This window comes from Procambarus clarkii, chromosome 8, assembly GCF_040958095.1.
Source record: "Procambarus clarkii isolate CNS0578487 chromosome 8, FALCON_Pclarkii_2.0, whole genome shotgun sequence".
NCBI lineage: Eukaryota > Metazoa > Arthropoda > Malacostraca > Decapoda > Cambaridae > Procambarus > Procambarus clarkii.
The window spans coordinates 43721880-43738654 of record NC_091157.1 but is presented as its reverse complement, the minus strand read 5'-3'; the positions used below and the strand labels follow the sequence as shown (position 1 = coordinate 43738654).

At 46.5% G+C, this 16775-nt stretch overlaps 1 protein-coding gene across 1 annotated transcript; it reads left to right on the top strand.

Moving 5' to 3' along the window:
* Nucleotides 1-4525: 4525 nt before the first annotated feature.
* Nucleotides 4526-8730, top strand: LOC123759837 (uncharacterized protein PFD1115c-like). Its single transcript, XM_045745096.1, has 2 exons — nucleotides 4526-4717; nucleotides 8347-8730. Exons 1-2 carry the CDS (start codon nucleotides 4526-4528, stop codon nucleotides 8728-8730), a joined length of 576 nt encoding a protein of 191 aa, XP_045601052.1.
* The last annotated feature ends 8045 nt before the right edge of the window (nucleotides 8731-16775 follow it).

Genomic DNA, 16775 nt, shown 5'->3' with positions numbered 1-16775 from the left:
CGAATGTTGTAGACACGTCGTAATTACGTCGTGTGTCTGGCGGGTAATTATATGTCGTCGTGTGTGACGTCAGAGGCCAGGCCGGCGTCGCATTGGATGGCGTCGTTATACATAATTACACATTTATAAATTACGTATTAATTTGTTAATTATACCTGAACAGAGCGTTTCTCTACTAAAGGTTTATTTTAATATTTTGTAATTAGAAGTTATGGTAATAAATGTTTCCCATAATGTCTACAGCGGGACATAAAACATTGGTTATGTCTACAATGGGACACACAGCATTGGTTATGTCTACAATGGGACACACAGCATTGGTTATGTCTACAATGGGACACATAGCATTGGTTATGTCTACAACGGAACACACAGCATTGGTTATGTCTACAATGGAACATAGCATTGGTTATGTCTACAATGGGACACACAGCATTGGTTATGTCTACAATGGGACACATAGCATTGGTTATGTCTACAATGGGACACACAGCATTGGTTATGTCTACAATGGGACACACAGCATTGGTTATGTCTACAATGGGACACACAGCATTGGTTATGTCTACAATGGGACACACAGCATTGGTTATGTCTACAATGGGACACACAGCACTGATTATGTCTACAACGGAACACACAGCACTGATTATGTCTACAACGAGTCAAAGTCGACCATATAAACACCAACATGTAGAGCACAGCAGTGAACAGATGAACGACCCAACAAGAATAAATAATTACGCTATTATGAGCGAAAATACTTGAATTCCAGGCGAGTGAATGATCTCCCAACGATAATAACAGGCCGCCCATGACGACAGCAAGGCATTAAATATATCTCTCATTATATTTCCTGACTATGCACTTGACATGAGCGATGTATAATTGTTAGTTTTACAGTGCTGGCGTTACAGGAGAGAGAGAGAGAGAGAGAGAGAGAGAGAGAGAGAGAGAGAGAGAGAGAGAGAGAGAGAGAGAGAGAGAGAGAGAGAGAGAGAGAGAGAGAGAGAGAGAGAGAGAGGGAGAGAGAGAGAGAGGGAGAGAGAGAGAGAGAGAGAGAGAGAGAGAGAGAGAGAGAGAGAGAGAGAGAGAGAGAGAGAGAGAGAGAGAGAGAGAGAGAGAGAGAGAGAGAGAGAGAGAGATTTATGCAGCTCGAACATGAAAGGTAAAAAATATATATAATGTAAATCACTTGAGTGTGACGAGCGAATTGCATAAATGTTTAATACGGACTCAGTTTGGGGAATGAATAATATATAGAGGCGTTTTGCCTCTGTTGACTAAGCTGTCTTGTGAACCTTTTACACAAAGCTTTTGCTTCGTTGATTCAGAGACTCTACGAATCCAAGGAACACAGGAACGTGGAACACAGGAACGTGGAACACAGGAACGTGGAACACAGGAACGTGGAATGTGGAACACAGGAACGTAGAATGTGGAACACAAGAACGTGGAACACGGATATGAAACACACTGATATTGAACACAGAGATATTGAACACAGAGATATTGAACACAGAGATATTGAACACAGAGATATTGAACACAGAGATAGTGAACACAGAGATAGTGAACACAGAGATATTGAACACAGAGATATTGAACACAGAGATAGTGAACACAGATAGTGAACACAGAGATAGTGAACACACACACACAGACACGCAACACACACACAGACACGCAACACACACAGACACGCAACACACACACAGACACGCAACACACACACAGACACGCAACACACACACAGACACGCAACACACACACAGACACGCAACACACACACAGACACGCAACACACACACGCAACACACGTAACACACGTAACACACAGACACACACACACGCAACACAAGTGAAAATCAATAATATGCAGCATGGAGATGTAAAGCACATTAACTAAGTAATATTTCAGAGCCATAAGGGCATTAGAGAGACATACGTGGCACTAATCCGTACACGTGGCACTGATGAGCCTGGTATCTATACACCTGGCACATGAAACTCTAAACCCTCAAGGATTCGAACCTTGGCGTATAGTACTGGTAGCTCAGTACTATAACCACTCAGCCAGCGATTAATGGTTACTTAACCTCCTACTCTATCTCTCTCTCTCCTTGTATACAATTTCCAGTTTACAAACCTAGTTAAATCTACCCTTATGAACACTAAATCTAAATTATCTCTGACTTCTAGACTAGATCAAACATTGAGTAAACATGTTAAATACTTCAACATTCTCCATGATTAAGTCCCCCAACCACTTGAGGTGGACGGTAGAGCGACGGTCTCGCTTCATGCAGGTTGACGTTCAATCCCTGACCGTCCATAAATGATTGGGCACCATTCCTTTCCCCTCGTCCCATCCCAAATCCTTATCCTGACCCCCCTTCCCAGTGCTGTATAGTCGTAAAAGCTTGGCGCTTTCCCCTGAAAATTCCCTTCCCCTCCATGATCAAATCATTTCCACTAATCACAATCACAAAGTGATTGTGCGCCCCCCCCCCAACTTACAACATCAACAGTTCTCTGTTTGCTGCTGTTTGTCTCTGTCTCTGTCTGCCTGTATTCGGCTCTTCCTGTCTCAGACGGTCGTCTGGCCGGTGACCTCTGACCTCTGGATGACCACAACACCTCGAGTGACAGTCAACTTTACACTCGGGGGAAACAATGCACAACAATGGGCCTATCCGCAGGTCGAGTATTTTTACGTGGTGTTCAGTGTCACTTATTCTCTCACCAACTGTCTCACTCGATGGGCCACGACCTAAAGGCTTCGCTGTTTGTGTCTCTTACCTATATAGTCGTAATGGTTCTGGCGCTTTTCTTTGATAATTCCCTCCCTCTTACCTATTGTGTGTGCCCATTACCTATTGTGTGTGCCCATTACCTATTCTGTGTGCCCATTACCTATTCTGTGTCAATTATCTATTGTGTGAGTGTCCCTTATCTATTGGGTGAGTGTCCCTTATCTATTGTGTGAGTGTCCGTTATCTATTGTGTGAGTGTCCCTTATCTATTGTGTGAGTGTCCCTTATCTATTGTGTGAGTGTCCCTTATCTATTGTGTGAGTGTCCCTTATCTATTGTGTGTCAATTATCTATTAGGTTTCTTTTACCCGGATTGTGTGTCTCTTATCTATTCATTATTTTTCGTATTCATTCATTCCCAAAATCGTCCGAGAGAACGAGAACTTTGACCCGCCCATATAAGTCATTTACAAAGTTAAGACAAATTTACAATTAAGACAAAGGCCTAGTCCGATGGCTAACGACCTAGTATAATAAATAACGAGCCCCTAGTTCGATGAATTGCGAGTCCAGCTCTCCGATGAATAAAGGAGACCTGGTATGATGAATCATTATTAACTAGCATGCGATGCCACAATCACGATCGACTTCATCAATATACTGTTATCGTATCTTTGATGAAAAGCAAATTCATCTTACAGCCCTAAGAAGATTCTCTCACGACTAATGCTGCGGGTTCTAATTCGATCCAACACCCTTTGACTGTAGTTGTTGAGGCTTATTCATGGTGAGGGTTTTATATAGAATCTTATATAGACTATCTATAGATTCTATAAAATCATATAAAATATCATTAACGCGAAGTAGATAGTGTCTTGGCCAGGTTAAACCCATTTGCTTTCCTGTGGTCATTGTGTCTTAACAGGTGTGGGGCATGATCCTTGCTGCATATAGGAGCCCAGAGGTGCGGCGGGCCAGAAGTGCGGCGGGCCAGAGGTGGGCCGGGCCAGAGGTGGGCCGGGCCAGAGGTGGGCCGGGCCAGAGGTGGGGCGGGCCAGAGGTGGGGCGGGCCAGAGGTGGGGCGGGCCAGAGGTGGGCCGGGCCAGAGGTGGGGCGGCCCTAAGGTGGCCCAAAGGCCAGAGGTGTGACATTACGTGAGACATGAACCATTGTTCTACTGGCTGCTACTTTAAGGCTCATCTCACTCTCACTTTCCAACAGACCCTGACGTTCACTTTCACTGTGGGGTCCTCTCATTGGCTGGTCTCCTCACCTAATGAACCCTAATTGACTCTCCTAACTTTAAAACCAGCTTCAGCGATCCCAGAATGCTTAAGAACCTAACTTATAGAACATTCCTGTCTCAACAATCGTTGTCTCCCATCCTCCTGGAACTCCGAAGAGACACAGCAAAATTAACCAATTAGACCCAACAAGGATCTAATTGGATCATAAGATACTAACCTAGAAAATATTAACTACTAGTACACTGGTTAACAGTAGAAATAACACCAAACCATCACATTCTGAGGCTAAGTTTAGACTCATGTGATCCCTTATAATCACTGAGTGTATGTATATTCGAGGCTAAGTTTGTGGCTGGCAGACACCAGCCCGGCACAGTAATCAGCTCACTTTCCCCAAACTTAAAGTTCTTGTCAAGTTTTCTTAAGAAATTGTTTAGGGAATTGGCCAGCGCGACTCTCTCTCGCAAGCATTGTGGGTAATTTCTTGAGTAACTTTTTCAAAAGAAATTTATTCTTGCTGTTATGTACAAAGATCATCTTTCTCATCCTACGTGGAGGAAGAGTAGAGAAGTTGCCTTAGATATATTACAAAAGAAATATTACAGAAGAGACGTGATAGATGAGACACTATCAGAAATACAGCAAGTCAATTATGAAAAGCTTTACTCCAAGATATCCAGTGAAGACATTGACATGGCCTGGGAGGACACAGATGTATCCTTCTAGGACACGCACATATCCTTTGAGGACACAGTTATGTCCTTCGAGGATACCGTGGTATCCTTTGAAGATACCGACAATCGCTGAATCGCCATGATGATGATAATCACCACTGAGCCAACACGACGATAACCACTAACACAGTCATCTCCAAGATAACCACCCCTACAGAACCACCACGACGATAACCACCCCCACAGAACCACCACGACGATAACCACCCCCACAGAACCACCACGACGATAACCACCCCCACAGAACCACCACGACGATAACCACCCCCACAGAACCACCACGACGATAACCACCCCCACAGAACCACCATCGCCACCACAGCAAGACCACTGCAAATATGCCAGCTTAACTGTGAATTAAAGAACCACCACCATGAAGAAGGTGGGTCACTAACATTTTATCCGGACGCTCAGACCAGGTCAACATGAGAGTGACGCTGTCATTGTTCTCTCCTGGTAACAAGCATGGAGGAGAGGGAGAGAGGTTCTATCTCTCTCTCTCTCTGAGGGAGGAGAGGTTCTCTCTCTCTCTGAGGGAGGAGAGGTTCTCTCTCTCTCTCTGAGGGAGGAGAGGTTCTCTCTCTCTCTGAGGGAGGAGAGGTTCTCTCTCTCTCTCTGAGGGAGGAGAGGTTCTCTCTCTCTCTGAGGGAGGAGAGGTTCTCTCTCTCTCTGAGGGAGGAGAGGTTCTCTCTCTCTCTGAGGGAGGAGAGGTTCTCTCTCTCTCTGAGGGAGGAGAGGTTCTCTCTCTCTCTGAGGGAGGAGAGGTTCTCTCTCTCTCTGAGGGAGGAGAGGTTCTCTCTCTCTCTGAGGGAGGAGAGGTTCTCTCTCTCTCTGAGGGAGGAGAGGTTCTCTCTCTCTCTGAGGGAGGAGAGGTTCTCTCTCTCTCTGAGGGAGGAGAGGTTCTCTCTCTCTCTGAGGGAGGAGAGGTTCTCTCTCTCTCTGAGGGAGGAGAGGTTCTCTCTCTCTCTCTGAGGGAGGAGAGATTCTCTCTCTCTCTGAGGGAGGAGAGATTCTCTCTCTCTCTCTCTCTCTCTCTCTCTCTCTCTCTCTCTCTCTCTCTCTCTCTCTCTCTCTCTGAGGGAGGAGAGGTTCTATCTCTCTCTCTCTCTCTGAGGGAGGAGAGGTTCTATCTCTCTCTCTCTCTGAGGGAGGAGAGGTTCTTTCTCTCTCTCTCTCTGAGGGAGGAGAGGTTCTATCTCTCTCTCTCTCTCTGAGGTAGGAGAGGTTCTCTCTCTCTGAGGGAGGAGAGGTTCTATCTCTCTCTCTCTCTCTCTGAGGGAGGAGAGGTTCTATATATCTCTCTCTCTCTCTGAGGGAGGAGAGGTTCTATCTCTCTCTCTGAGGGAGGAAAGGTTCTATCTCTCTCTCTCTCTGAGGGAGGAGATGTTCTATATCTCTCTCTCTGAGGGAGGAGAGGTTCTATATCTCTCTCTCTGAGGGAGGAGAGGTTCTATATCTCTCTCTCTGAGGGAGGAGAGGTTCTATATCTCTCTCTCTGAGGGAGGAGAGGTTCTATATCTCTCTCTGAGGGAGGAGAGGTTCTATATCTCTCTCTCTGAGGGAGGAGAGGTTCTATATCTCTCTCTCTGAGGGAGGAGAGGTTCTATATATCTCTCTCTGAGGGAGGAGAGGTTCTATATCTCTCTCTCTGAGGGAGGAGAGGTTCTATATCTCTCTCTCTGAGGGAGGAGAGGTTCTATATCTCTCTGAGGGAGGAGAGGTTCTATATCTCTCTCTCTCTGAGAAAGGAGAGGTTCTATATCTCTCTCTGAGGGAGGAGAGGTTCTATATCTCTCTGAGGGAGGAGAGGTTCTATATCTCTCTCTCTCTGAGAGAGGAGAGGTTCTATATCTCTCTCTCTCTGAGGGAGGAGAGGTTCTATATCTCTCTCTCTGAGGGAGGAGAGGTTCTATATCTCTCTCTCTGAGGGAGGAGAGGTTCTATATCTCTCTCTCTGAGGGAGGAGAGGTTCTATATCTCTCTCTCTGAGGGAGGAGAGGTTCTATATCTCTCTCTCTGAGGGAGGAGAGGTTCTATATCTCTCTCTCTGAGGGAGGAGAGGTTCTATATCTCTCTCTCTGAGGGAGGAGAGGTTCTATATCTCTCTGAGGGAGGAGAGGTTCTATATCTCTCTCTCTCTGAGAGAGGAGAGGTTCTATATCTCTCTCTGAGGGAGGAGAGGTTCTATATCTCTCTGAGGGAGGAGAGGTTCTATATCTCTCTCTCTCTGAGAGAGGAGAGGTTCTATATCTCTCTCTCTCTCTGAGAGAGGAGAGGTTCTATCTCTCTCTGAGGGAGGAGAGGTTCTATATCTCTCTCTGAGGGAGGAGAGGTTCTATATCTCTCTCTCTCTGAGGGAGGAGAGGTTCTATATCTCTCTCTCTCTGAGAGAGGAGAGGTTCTCAGAGAGATAAGGACAGAAAACTTCCCGAGAAAGTACCCAGTGGAGGAGGAGGTTTATAGGGACAAGTAGAAGAGATTTCAGGACCAGATGAGAGGAGATTTATGGGGGGAAAGTCGAGTGGAGATTTATAGTTAACGGTAAATATTTCAAGGAGAAGAAAGAAGAGATCCGCAGGAGAGAGAAGAGCACACTAGGGTCATAACTGTGTGTGTATATCCATGCAGGACCTCACCAACCATGCAGTAACACAAGCAAGCATCCTCCTCTACTTTAATTCTATAAATACTGTAAAAAACAACTTATTATCATGTGTTTGTTTACTTCGGATCAGCTGATGCTTTCTCATATAAAACAAAACAGTAAGATAATAGTTAATATAAATCCGACTTTTCAAAACATGACAAGAAGGTCGAAATACTTTTTCAAATTTCCACTTCTAAAGTCGCCGTGTTGAAATAACATTCATAAACGAATGAATCTGACCTACTTGGATAAGTTAGGTACGTACATGTAAACATCGAAGCCTCCCCCTGATGTAAACATCGTAGCCACCCCTGATGTAAACATCGTAGCCTCCCCTGACCTAAACATCGTAGCCTCCCCTGACCTAAACATCGTAGCCTCCCCTGACCTAAACATCGTAGCCTCCCCTGACCTAAACATCGTAGCCTCCCCTGACCTAAACATCGTAGCCTCCCCTGACCTAAACATCGTAGCCTCCCCTGACCTAAACATCGTAGCCTCCCCTGACCTAAACATCGTAGCCTCCCCTGACCTAAACATCGTAGCCTCCCCTGACCTAAACATCGTAGCCTCCCTGACCTAAACATCGTAGCCTCCCTGACCTAAACATCGTAGCCTCCCTGACCTAAACATCGTAGCCTCCCCTGACCTAAACATCGTAGCCTCCCTGACCTAAACATCGTAGCCTCCCCTGACCTAAACATCGTAGCCTCCCCTACTGTAAACATCGTAGCCTCCCTGATGTAAACATCGTAACATCGAGGCCTCAGAATACCCTGACTGCGTTGCTGAGATCATTGTTCGTGAGTAATAATTGTATATCCAATCATTTCTGTTCAAAAGTATTGGTAATGAAAACCTGGAACAAATCAATTACATTATATTCAACCTTGTTCAATTGGATCTAATTTAATATATATTCAGTCTGTTTACATTCTTAATATAAATTGAAAAACAACGAGACGCAGCAGCCAAACAACGAGACGCAGCAGCCAAACAACGAGACGCAGCAGCCAAACAACGAGACGCAGCAGCCAAACAACGAAGACGCAGCAGCCAAACAACAAGACGCAGCAGATAACGAGACGAGGCAGACAAACAACGAGACGCAGCAGACAAACAACGAGACGCAGCAGACAAACAACGAGACGCAGCAGACAAACAACGAGACGCAGCAGACAAACAACGAGACGCATCAGACAAACAACGAGACGCAGCAGACAAACAACGAGACGCAGCAGACAAACAACGAGACGCAGCAGACAAACAACGAGACGCAGCAGACAAACAACGAGACGCAGCAGACAACGAGACGCAGCAGACAAACAACGAGACGCAGCAGATAACGAGACGAGACAGACAAACAACGAGACGCAGCAGACAAACAACGAGACGCAGCAGACAAACAACGAAGACGCAGCAGACAACGAGACGCAGCAGCCCTCCTAGTGTGGCCACTCACCCTCACACAATATTGAAGCTTGATACAATAAAGTATTTTTTTTTTTTAGCAATGTTTACCACCACATTTTTCTCCGTCTTAATTTATTTGGTTTTAGGCTTAAGACTAACACCCTTCGGAGGGACTAGAGTAAACTTCGTGTGTATGTATACCGAGGTGCGTGGTATACCTTTGTGGATATACATCTCGTATCCAACTTTCTGGACCTCTTGAAGTTTTTTTTTTTTTTAACGTTATGTGGCGAAATTGTTAAATTTTGTGTCATTTGTGTGAGTGTTCCAATGTGTTCCTTAACTCAAGAGCTGCTCCAGCTCTTGAACAAATGTGTAGTGTAGTGTTCTCCAGCTCTCGGTTATGGAACACTCACTCCTTCCTCGATCATCAAATGTTTAGTTCCCAAACGCCTAAACATTTTGGCTTGACGGTAGAGCAACGGTCTGGCTTCATGCAGGTCGACGTTCAATCTCCACCCGTCCATCAAGTGGTTGGGCACCATTCCTTCACCTCCCCGTCCCATCCCAAATCCTTATCCTGACCCCTTCCAAGTGTTGTAACGGCTTTGGCGCTTTCTCCTGATTGTTTTCTTCCCCTCCGAAACGTTTCTCCTTGTTGCAAACGTTTCAAGCTCCGAGATCCTGTTATGACGTTGGGAGTTTAGCATTAACATTGTTTATAATAATGTCTGTTAGCGACTCTGTTTACTTGGCTGTACGAACACACTGTTTTGTGTTCGGCTTTAGAATTGCGTAACCCGTTATGCAAGTCTAAAGTCTGTCTGTCTATGTCTCAAATTTTAACTGAAAACGAGGCCAGGTCAACACACGAGGCCAGGTCAACACACGAGGCCAGGTCAACACACGAGGCCAGGTCAACACACGAGGCCAGGTCAACACACGAGGTCAGGTCAACACACGAGGCCAGGTCAACACACGAGGTCAGGTCAACACACGAGGCCAGGTCAACACACGAGAACAGGTCAACACACGTGGACAGGTCAACACACGAGACCAGGTCAACACACGAGAACAGGTCAACTCACGAGACCAGGTCAACACACGAGAACAGGTCAACTCACGAGACCAGGAAATATGTTCTCCGGAAAATGAAACAAAACACGATTAGGAGCTTCCAAAATGAAATTTAAGTTCGTGAATCCTTAAATTTTGGGTTACGGTGATTGCTCTCATTGCAAATACTTTGCTGTATTCTCATCGATTTCATTTCCATTACCGTCAAAACTTCCTTTAATAAACGGCACACACATTCCTTGCAGAGAGGTTTTCTCCTCTTGAATAGATGTGGTTTTCTTCCATGCTATTCTCGTCTATTTAAGCACCAGCTCAATACCTCAATACCTTCCCCTCTATACAAGCACTTAATAAACCATGCAAGCATTAGCCGAAGCGCCACTTCTCCTTCCACTAAGAATTATATTATTTGCATTAAATGGCATTTTCATTTATGTATCACTAAACATTATTTCAAACTCTGGACAAGTTGGGATCGGTTCTCTGTGTTCCCTCTATACACACATTCATTTTCATTCTACAATTGCTTCCTTTTCACCCTCACAACATCAATTACCCAAGCATTACTCAACTCTAACTGCCTAGCGGAATTGTTCTTCTGTAAATGATTCGGCGCTTCTAATCTGAGGCACCTGTTCCCTGCTCCCTCCTCTTATTCATTTGTTCACACTCTGGTGCACCTCTTCCCACTTAGGTGCACCTGTTCCCTCTCTGGTGCACCTGTTCCCTCTCTGGAACACCTCTTCCCTCTCTGGAACACCTCTTTCCTCTCTGGAACACCTCTTTCCTCTCTGGAGCACCTCTTCCCTCTCTGGAACACCTGTTCCCTCTCTGGAGCACCTCTTCCCTCTCTGGAACACCTCTTCCCTCTCTGGAACACCTCTTCCCTCTCTGGAACACCTCTTCCCTCTCTGGAACACCTCTTCCCTCTCTGGAACACCTCTTCCCTCTCTGGAACACCTCTTCCCTCTCTGGAACACCTCTTCCCTCTCTGGAACACCTCTTCCCTCTCTGGAACACCTCTTCCCTCTCTGGAACACCTCTTCCCTCTCTGGAACACCTCTTCCCTCTCTGGAACACCTCTTCCCTCTCTGGAACATCTCTTTCCTACTCATAATTCCATTGCGTCTTGAGCCTCGAGTCACCACAGAGTTGCATTTCCGCCAACATTGCTTTTCATTTCCTTCACGAAGCTCGTATCTTCCTTCACGAAGCTCGTATCTTCCTTCACGAAGCTCGTATCTTCCTTCACGAAGCTCGTATTTACGTTTTCATTCATATTGAGAACCAAAATATAGATTATTCTTATATCAACGAAAAAAGTTGCAAATAATAATAATAAAAATAATAAATAATAAAAAAATATATCATTATTGATAAAAACTAATGAAAAATATATTTTAGGGACTGTGATAAAAATAGCAAAACAGGAAAGTAAATTTGATAAGCCGTCAGCGGCAGGCAAGACGTCGCCGGTCGTTACGATGACGTAGTTGGCAGTTTCAGGAGACACTCCAGCTAACAAGGCTCCAGGAGATACGACCCTCTTAAGACAACACCATTTAAGGTCCTCGTAAGTGCGAGTCTTGTCTGCTGTTCGTCTTAATTCTTTGTGGTTCGTAACTTTTGACAATTTCACACGTTATTGCTCATAACTGATCTTAAGACAGTTGCTAAAGCAGGCTAATTGCCTTGTTAATATATGCTACCGTCCACTTGGGGTGGACGGTAGCATGTATTAATAAGGGTGTGGCAGAGAGAGAGAGGCCCAGGGAAGGGTGTGGCAGAGAGAGAGAGGCCCAGGGAAGGGTGTGGCAGAGAGAGAGAGGCCCAGGGAACGGTGTGGCAGAGAGAGAGAGGCCCAGGGAATGGTGTGGCAGAGAGAGAGAGACCCAGGGAAGGGTGTGGCAGAGAGAGAGAGGCCCAGGGAAGGGTGTGGCAGAGAGAGAGAGGCCCAGGGAAGGGTGTGGCAGAGAGAGAGAGGCCCAGGGAAGGGTGTGGCAGAGAGAGAGAGGCCCAGGGAAGGGTGTGGCAGAGAGAGAGAGGCCCAGGGAAGGGTGTGGCAGAGAGAGAGAGGCCCAGGGAAGGGTGTGGCAGAGAGAGATAGGCCCAGGGAAGGGTGTGGCAGAGAGAGAGGGGCCCAGGGAAGGGTATGGCAGAGAGAGAGAGGCCCAGTGAAGGGTGTGGCAGAGAGAGAGAGGCCCAGGGAAGGGTGTGGCAGAGAGAGAGAGGACCAGGGAAGGGTGTGGCACAGGGAGAGGCCTGGGAAGGGTGTGGCAGAGAGAGAGAGGCCCAGGGAAGGGTGTGGCACAGGGAGAGGCCTGGGAAGGGTGTGGCAGGGAGAGAGAGGCCAGGGAAGGGTGTGGCAAAGAGGGAGAGGCCAGGGAAGGGTGTGGCAAAGAGGGAGAGGCCAGGGAAGGGTGTGGCAAAGAGGGAGAGGCCAGGGAAGGGTGTGGCAGAGAGAGAGGCCCAGGAAGGGTGTGGCAGAGGCCAAATCAGCCACAGCTCTCCAAGATCGACCTAAGCAAGTTTTACCCTATTGACTCCGTTTTCTGTTGACCAACTCCTTTGTTTCAGGTAGGTTGCATGTGACGTCATCACCTCGCAGTAGCAGCACATGTACTCACCTACATATACTCACCTACATATACTCACCTACATATACTCACCTACATATACTCACCTGCCATAACTTTGCTCAGTACTGCACTAATGCCTCATCTGCAATGTCCATCAGTGACTTCTATTCTAACTATACTAAAACATTGATCTGGATCGTCTGTATAAGTGAGGGATAATCATCACATTAGGACAGAACCAGGTATGTGAACCCCATACTGTCTGATGAGTATAATCATCACGGTCTGATGAGTATAATCATCACGGTCTGACGAGTCTATTCACCACGGTCTGACGAGTATGTTCACCACGGTCTGACGAGTATATTCATCACGGTCTGACGAGTATATTCATCACGGTCTGACGAGTATATTCATCACGGTCTGACGAGTATATTCATCACGGTCTGACGAGTATATTCATCACGGTCTGACGAGTATGTTCATCACGGTCTGACGAGTATGTTCACCACGGTCTGACGAGTATGTTCACCACGGTCTGACGAGTATGTTCACCACGGTCTGACGACTATGTTCATCACGGTCTGACGACTATGTTCATCACGGTCTGACGACTATGTTCATCACGGTCTGACGACTATGTTCATCACGGTCTGACGACTATGTTCATCACGGTCTGACGACTATGTTCATCACGGTCTGACGACTATGTTCATCACGGTCTGACGAGTATATTCATCACGGTCTGACGAGTATATTCATCACGGTCTGACGAGTATATTCATCACGGTCTGACGAGTATATTCATCACGGTCTGACGAGTATATTCACCACGGTCTGACGAGTATATTCACCACGGTCTGACGAGTATATTCACCACGGTCTGACGAGTATATTCACCACGGTCTGACGAGTATATTCACCACGGTCTGACGAGTATATTCACCACGGTCTGACGAGTATATTCACCACGGTCTGACGAGTATATTCACCACGGTCTGACGAGTATGTTCACCACGGTCTGACGAGTATGTTCACCACGGTCTGACGAGTATGTTCACCACGGTCTGACGAGTATGTTCACCACGGTCTGACGAGTATGTTCACCACGGTCTGACGAGTATGTTCACCACGGTCTGACGAGTATGTTCACCACGGTCTGACGAGTATGTTCACCACGGTCTGACGAGTATGTTCACCACGGTCTGACGAGTATATTCACCACGGTCTGACGAGTATATTCACCACGGTCTGACGAGTATGTTCACCACGGTCTGACGAGTATGTTCACCACGGTCTGACGAGTATGTTCACCACGGTCTGACGAGTATGTTCACCACGGTCTGACGAGTATGTTCACCACGGTCTGACGAGTATGTTCACCACGGTCTGACGAGTATGTTCATCACGGTCTGACGAGTATGTTCACCACGGTCTGACGAGTATGTTCACCACGGTCTGACGAGTATGTTCACCACGGTCTGACGAGTATGTTCACCACGGTCTGACGAGTATATTCACCACGGTCTGACGAGTATATTCATCACGGTCTGACGAGTATATTCATCACGGTCTGACGAGTATATTCATCACGGTCTGACGAGTATATTCATCACGGTCTGACGAGTATATTCATCACGGTCTGATGAGTATATTCATCACAGTCTGATGAGTATATTCATCACAGTCTGATGAGTATATTCATCACAGTCTGATGAGTATATTCATCACAGTCTGATGAGTCTATAATCACAACACAAGCACGTGAAGATAACAGGTAACACAAGCACGTGATGATAACAGGTAACAAGCACGTGAAGATAACAGGTAACACAAGCACGTGAAGATAACAAGTAACACAAGCCCGTGAAGATAACAGGTAACACAAGCACGTGAAGATAACAGGTAACACAAGCACGTGAAGATAACAGGTAACACAAGCACGTGAAGATAACAGGTAACACAAGAACGTGAAGATAACAGGTAACACAAGCACGTGAAGATAACAGGTAACACAAGCACGTGAAGATAACAGGTAACACAAGCACGTGAAGATAACAGGTAACACAAGCACGTGAAGGCAACACATAACACAAGCACGTGAAGATAACACATAACACAAGCACGTGAAGATAACAGGTAACTCAAGCACGTGAAGATAACAGGTAACACAAGCACGTGAAGGCAACAGGTAACACAAGCACGTGAAGATAACAGGTAACAAGCACGTGAAGATAACAGGTAACACAAGCACGTGAAGATAACAGGTAACACTCACCACCTCAAACTGCATCAACACGTCTCAGTGGAGTCATCTTCGTACCATACCTGGGGGATTACAGATGGGATTACTCAGGGGGATTACAGATGGGATTACTCAGGAGGGATTACAGATGGGGGATTACTCAGGAGGGATTACAGATGGGGGATTACTCAGGAGGGATTACAGATGGGGGATTACTCAGGAGTGATTACAGATGGGGGATTACTCAGAGGGATTACAGATGGGGATTACTCAGGGGGATTACATATGGGGGGATTACTCAGGGGGATTACAGGTGGGGGATTACTCATGGGGGATTACATATGGGGGGATTACTCAGGAGGGGTAGTAATTGGGTTACTTGATCAGGGTTGCTCATCCTGATCAAGCTATAAGTACTTGATCAATCATCCTAATGAGTGGTTGTCAAACTGGGGGGACAAAACGTTCTCAAACTGGAGGGGCAAAACGTTCTCAAACTGGGGGGTCAAAACGTTCTCAAGATGGGGGGGCAAAACGTTCTCAAACTGGGGGGGGCAAAACGTTCTCAAACTGGGGGGAACAAAACGGTCTCAAATTGGGGGGAACAAAACGTTCTCAAACTGGGGGGAACAAAACGTTCTCAAACTGGGAGGAACAAAACGTTCTCAAACTGGGAGGAACAAAACGTTCTCAAACTGGGAGGAACAAAACGTTCTCAAACTGGGAGGAACAAAACGTTCTCAAACTGGGGGGAACAAAACGTTCTCAAACTGGGGGGAACAAAACGTTCTCAAACTGGGGGGAACAAAACGTTCTCAAACTGGGGGGAACAAAACGTTCTCAAACTGGGGGGAACAAAACGTTCTCAAACTGGGAGGAACAAAACGTTCTCAAACTGGGAGGAACAAAACGTTCTCAAACTGGGGGGGAAAACGTTCTCAAACTGGGGGACAAAACGTTCTCAAACTGGGAGGAACAAAACGTTCTCAAACTGGGGGGACAAAACGTTCTCAAACTGGGGGGACAAAACGTTCTCAAACTGGGGGGACAAAACGTTCTCAAACAGGAGGGTCAAAACGTTCTCAAACTGGGGGTCAAAACGTCCTCAAACTGGGTGGCAAAACGTTCTCAAACTGGGGGGCAAAACGTTCTCAAACTGGGGGGGCAAAACGTTCTCAAACTGGGGGTCAAAACGTTCTCAAACTGGGGGGACAAAACGTTCTCAAACTGGGGGGTCAAAACGTTCTCAAACTGGGGGGCAAAACGTTCTCAAACTGGGGGCAAAACGTTCACAAACTGGGGGACAAAACGTTCTCAAACTGGGGGACAAAACGTTCTCAAACTGGGGTGTCAAAACGTTCTCAAACTGGGGGTCAAAACGTTCTCAAACTGGGGGGCAAAACGTTCTCAAACTGGGGGGAACAAAACGTTCTCAAACTGGGAGGAACAAAACGTTCTCAAACTGGGGGGAACAAAACGTTCTCAAACTGGGGGGAACAAAACGTTCTCAAACTGGGGGGAACAAAACGTTCTCAAACTGGGGGAACAAAACGTTCTCAAACTGGGGGGAACAAAACGTTCTCAAACTGGGGGGAACAAAACGTTCTCAAACTGGGGGGAACAAAACGTTCTCAAACTGGGGGGAACAAAACGTTCTCAAACTGGGGGGAACAAAACGTTCTCAAACTGGGGGGAACAAAACGTTCTCAAACTGGGGGGAACAAAACGTTCTCAAACTGGGGGGAACAAAACGTTCTCAAACTGGGGGGAACAAAACGTTCTCAAACTGGGGGGAACAAAACGTTCTCAAACTGGGGGGAACAAAACGTTCTCAAACTGGGGGGAACAAAACGTTCTCAAACTGGGGGGAACAAAACGTTCTCAAACTGGGGGGAACAAAACGTTCTCAAACTGGGGGGAACAAAACGTTCTCAAACTGGGGGGAACAAAACGTTCTCAAACTGGGGGGAACAAAACGTTCTCAAACTGGGGGGAACAAAACGTTCTCAAACTGGGGGGAACAAAACGTTCTCAAACTGGGGGGAACAAAACGTTCTCAAACTGGGGGGTCAAAACG

Bases quoted from the DNA above. Each gene is read 5' to 3' on its own strand.
- LOC123759837 (XM_045745096.1), top strand. From the start codon at position 4,526: ATGTACAAAGATCATCTTTCTCATCCTACGTGGAGGAAGAGTAGAGAA. The intron at 4,718-8,346 runs GTATCCTTCTAG...AAAAACAACGAG, and splicing joins TGGCCTGGGAGGACACAGAT to ACGCAGCAGCCAAACAACGA.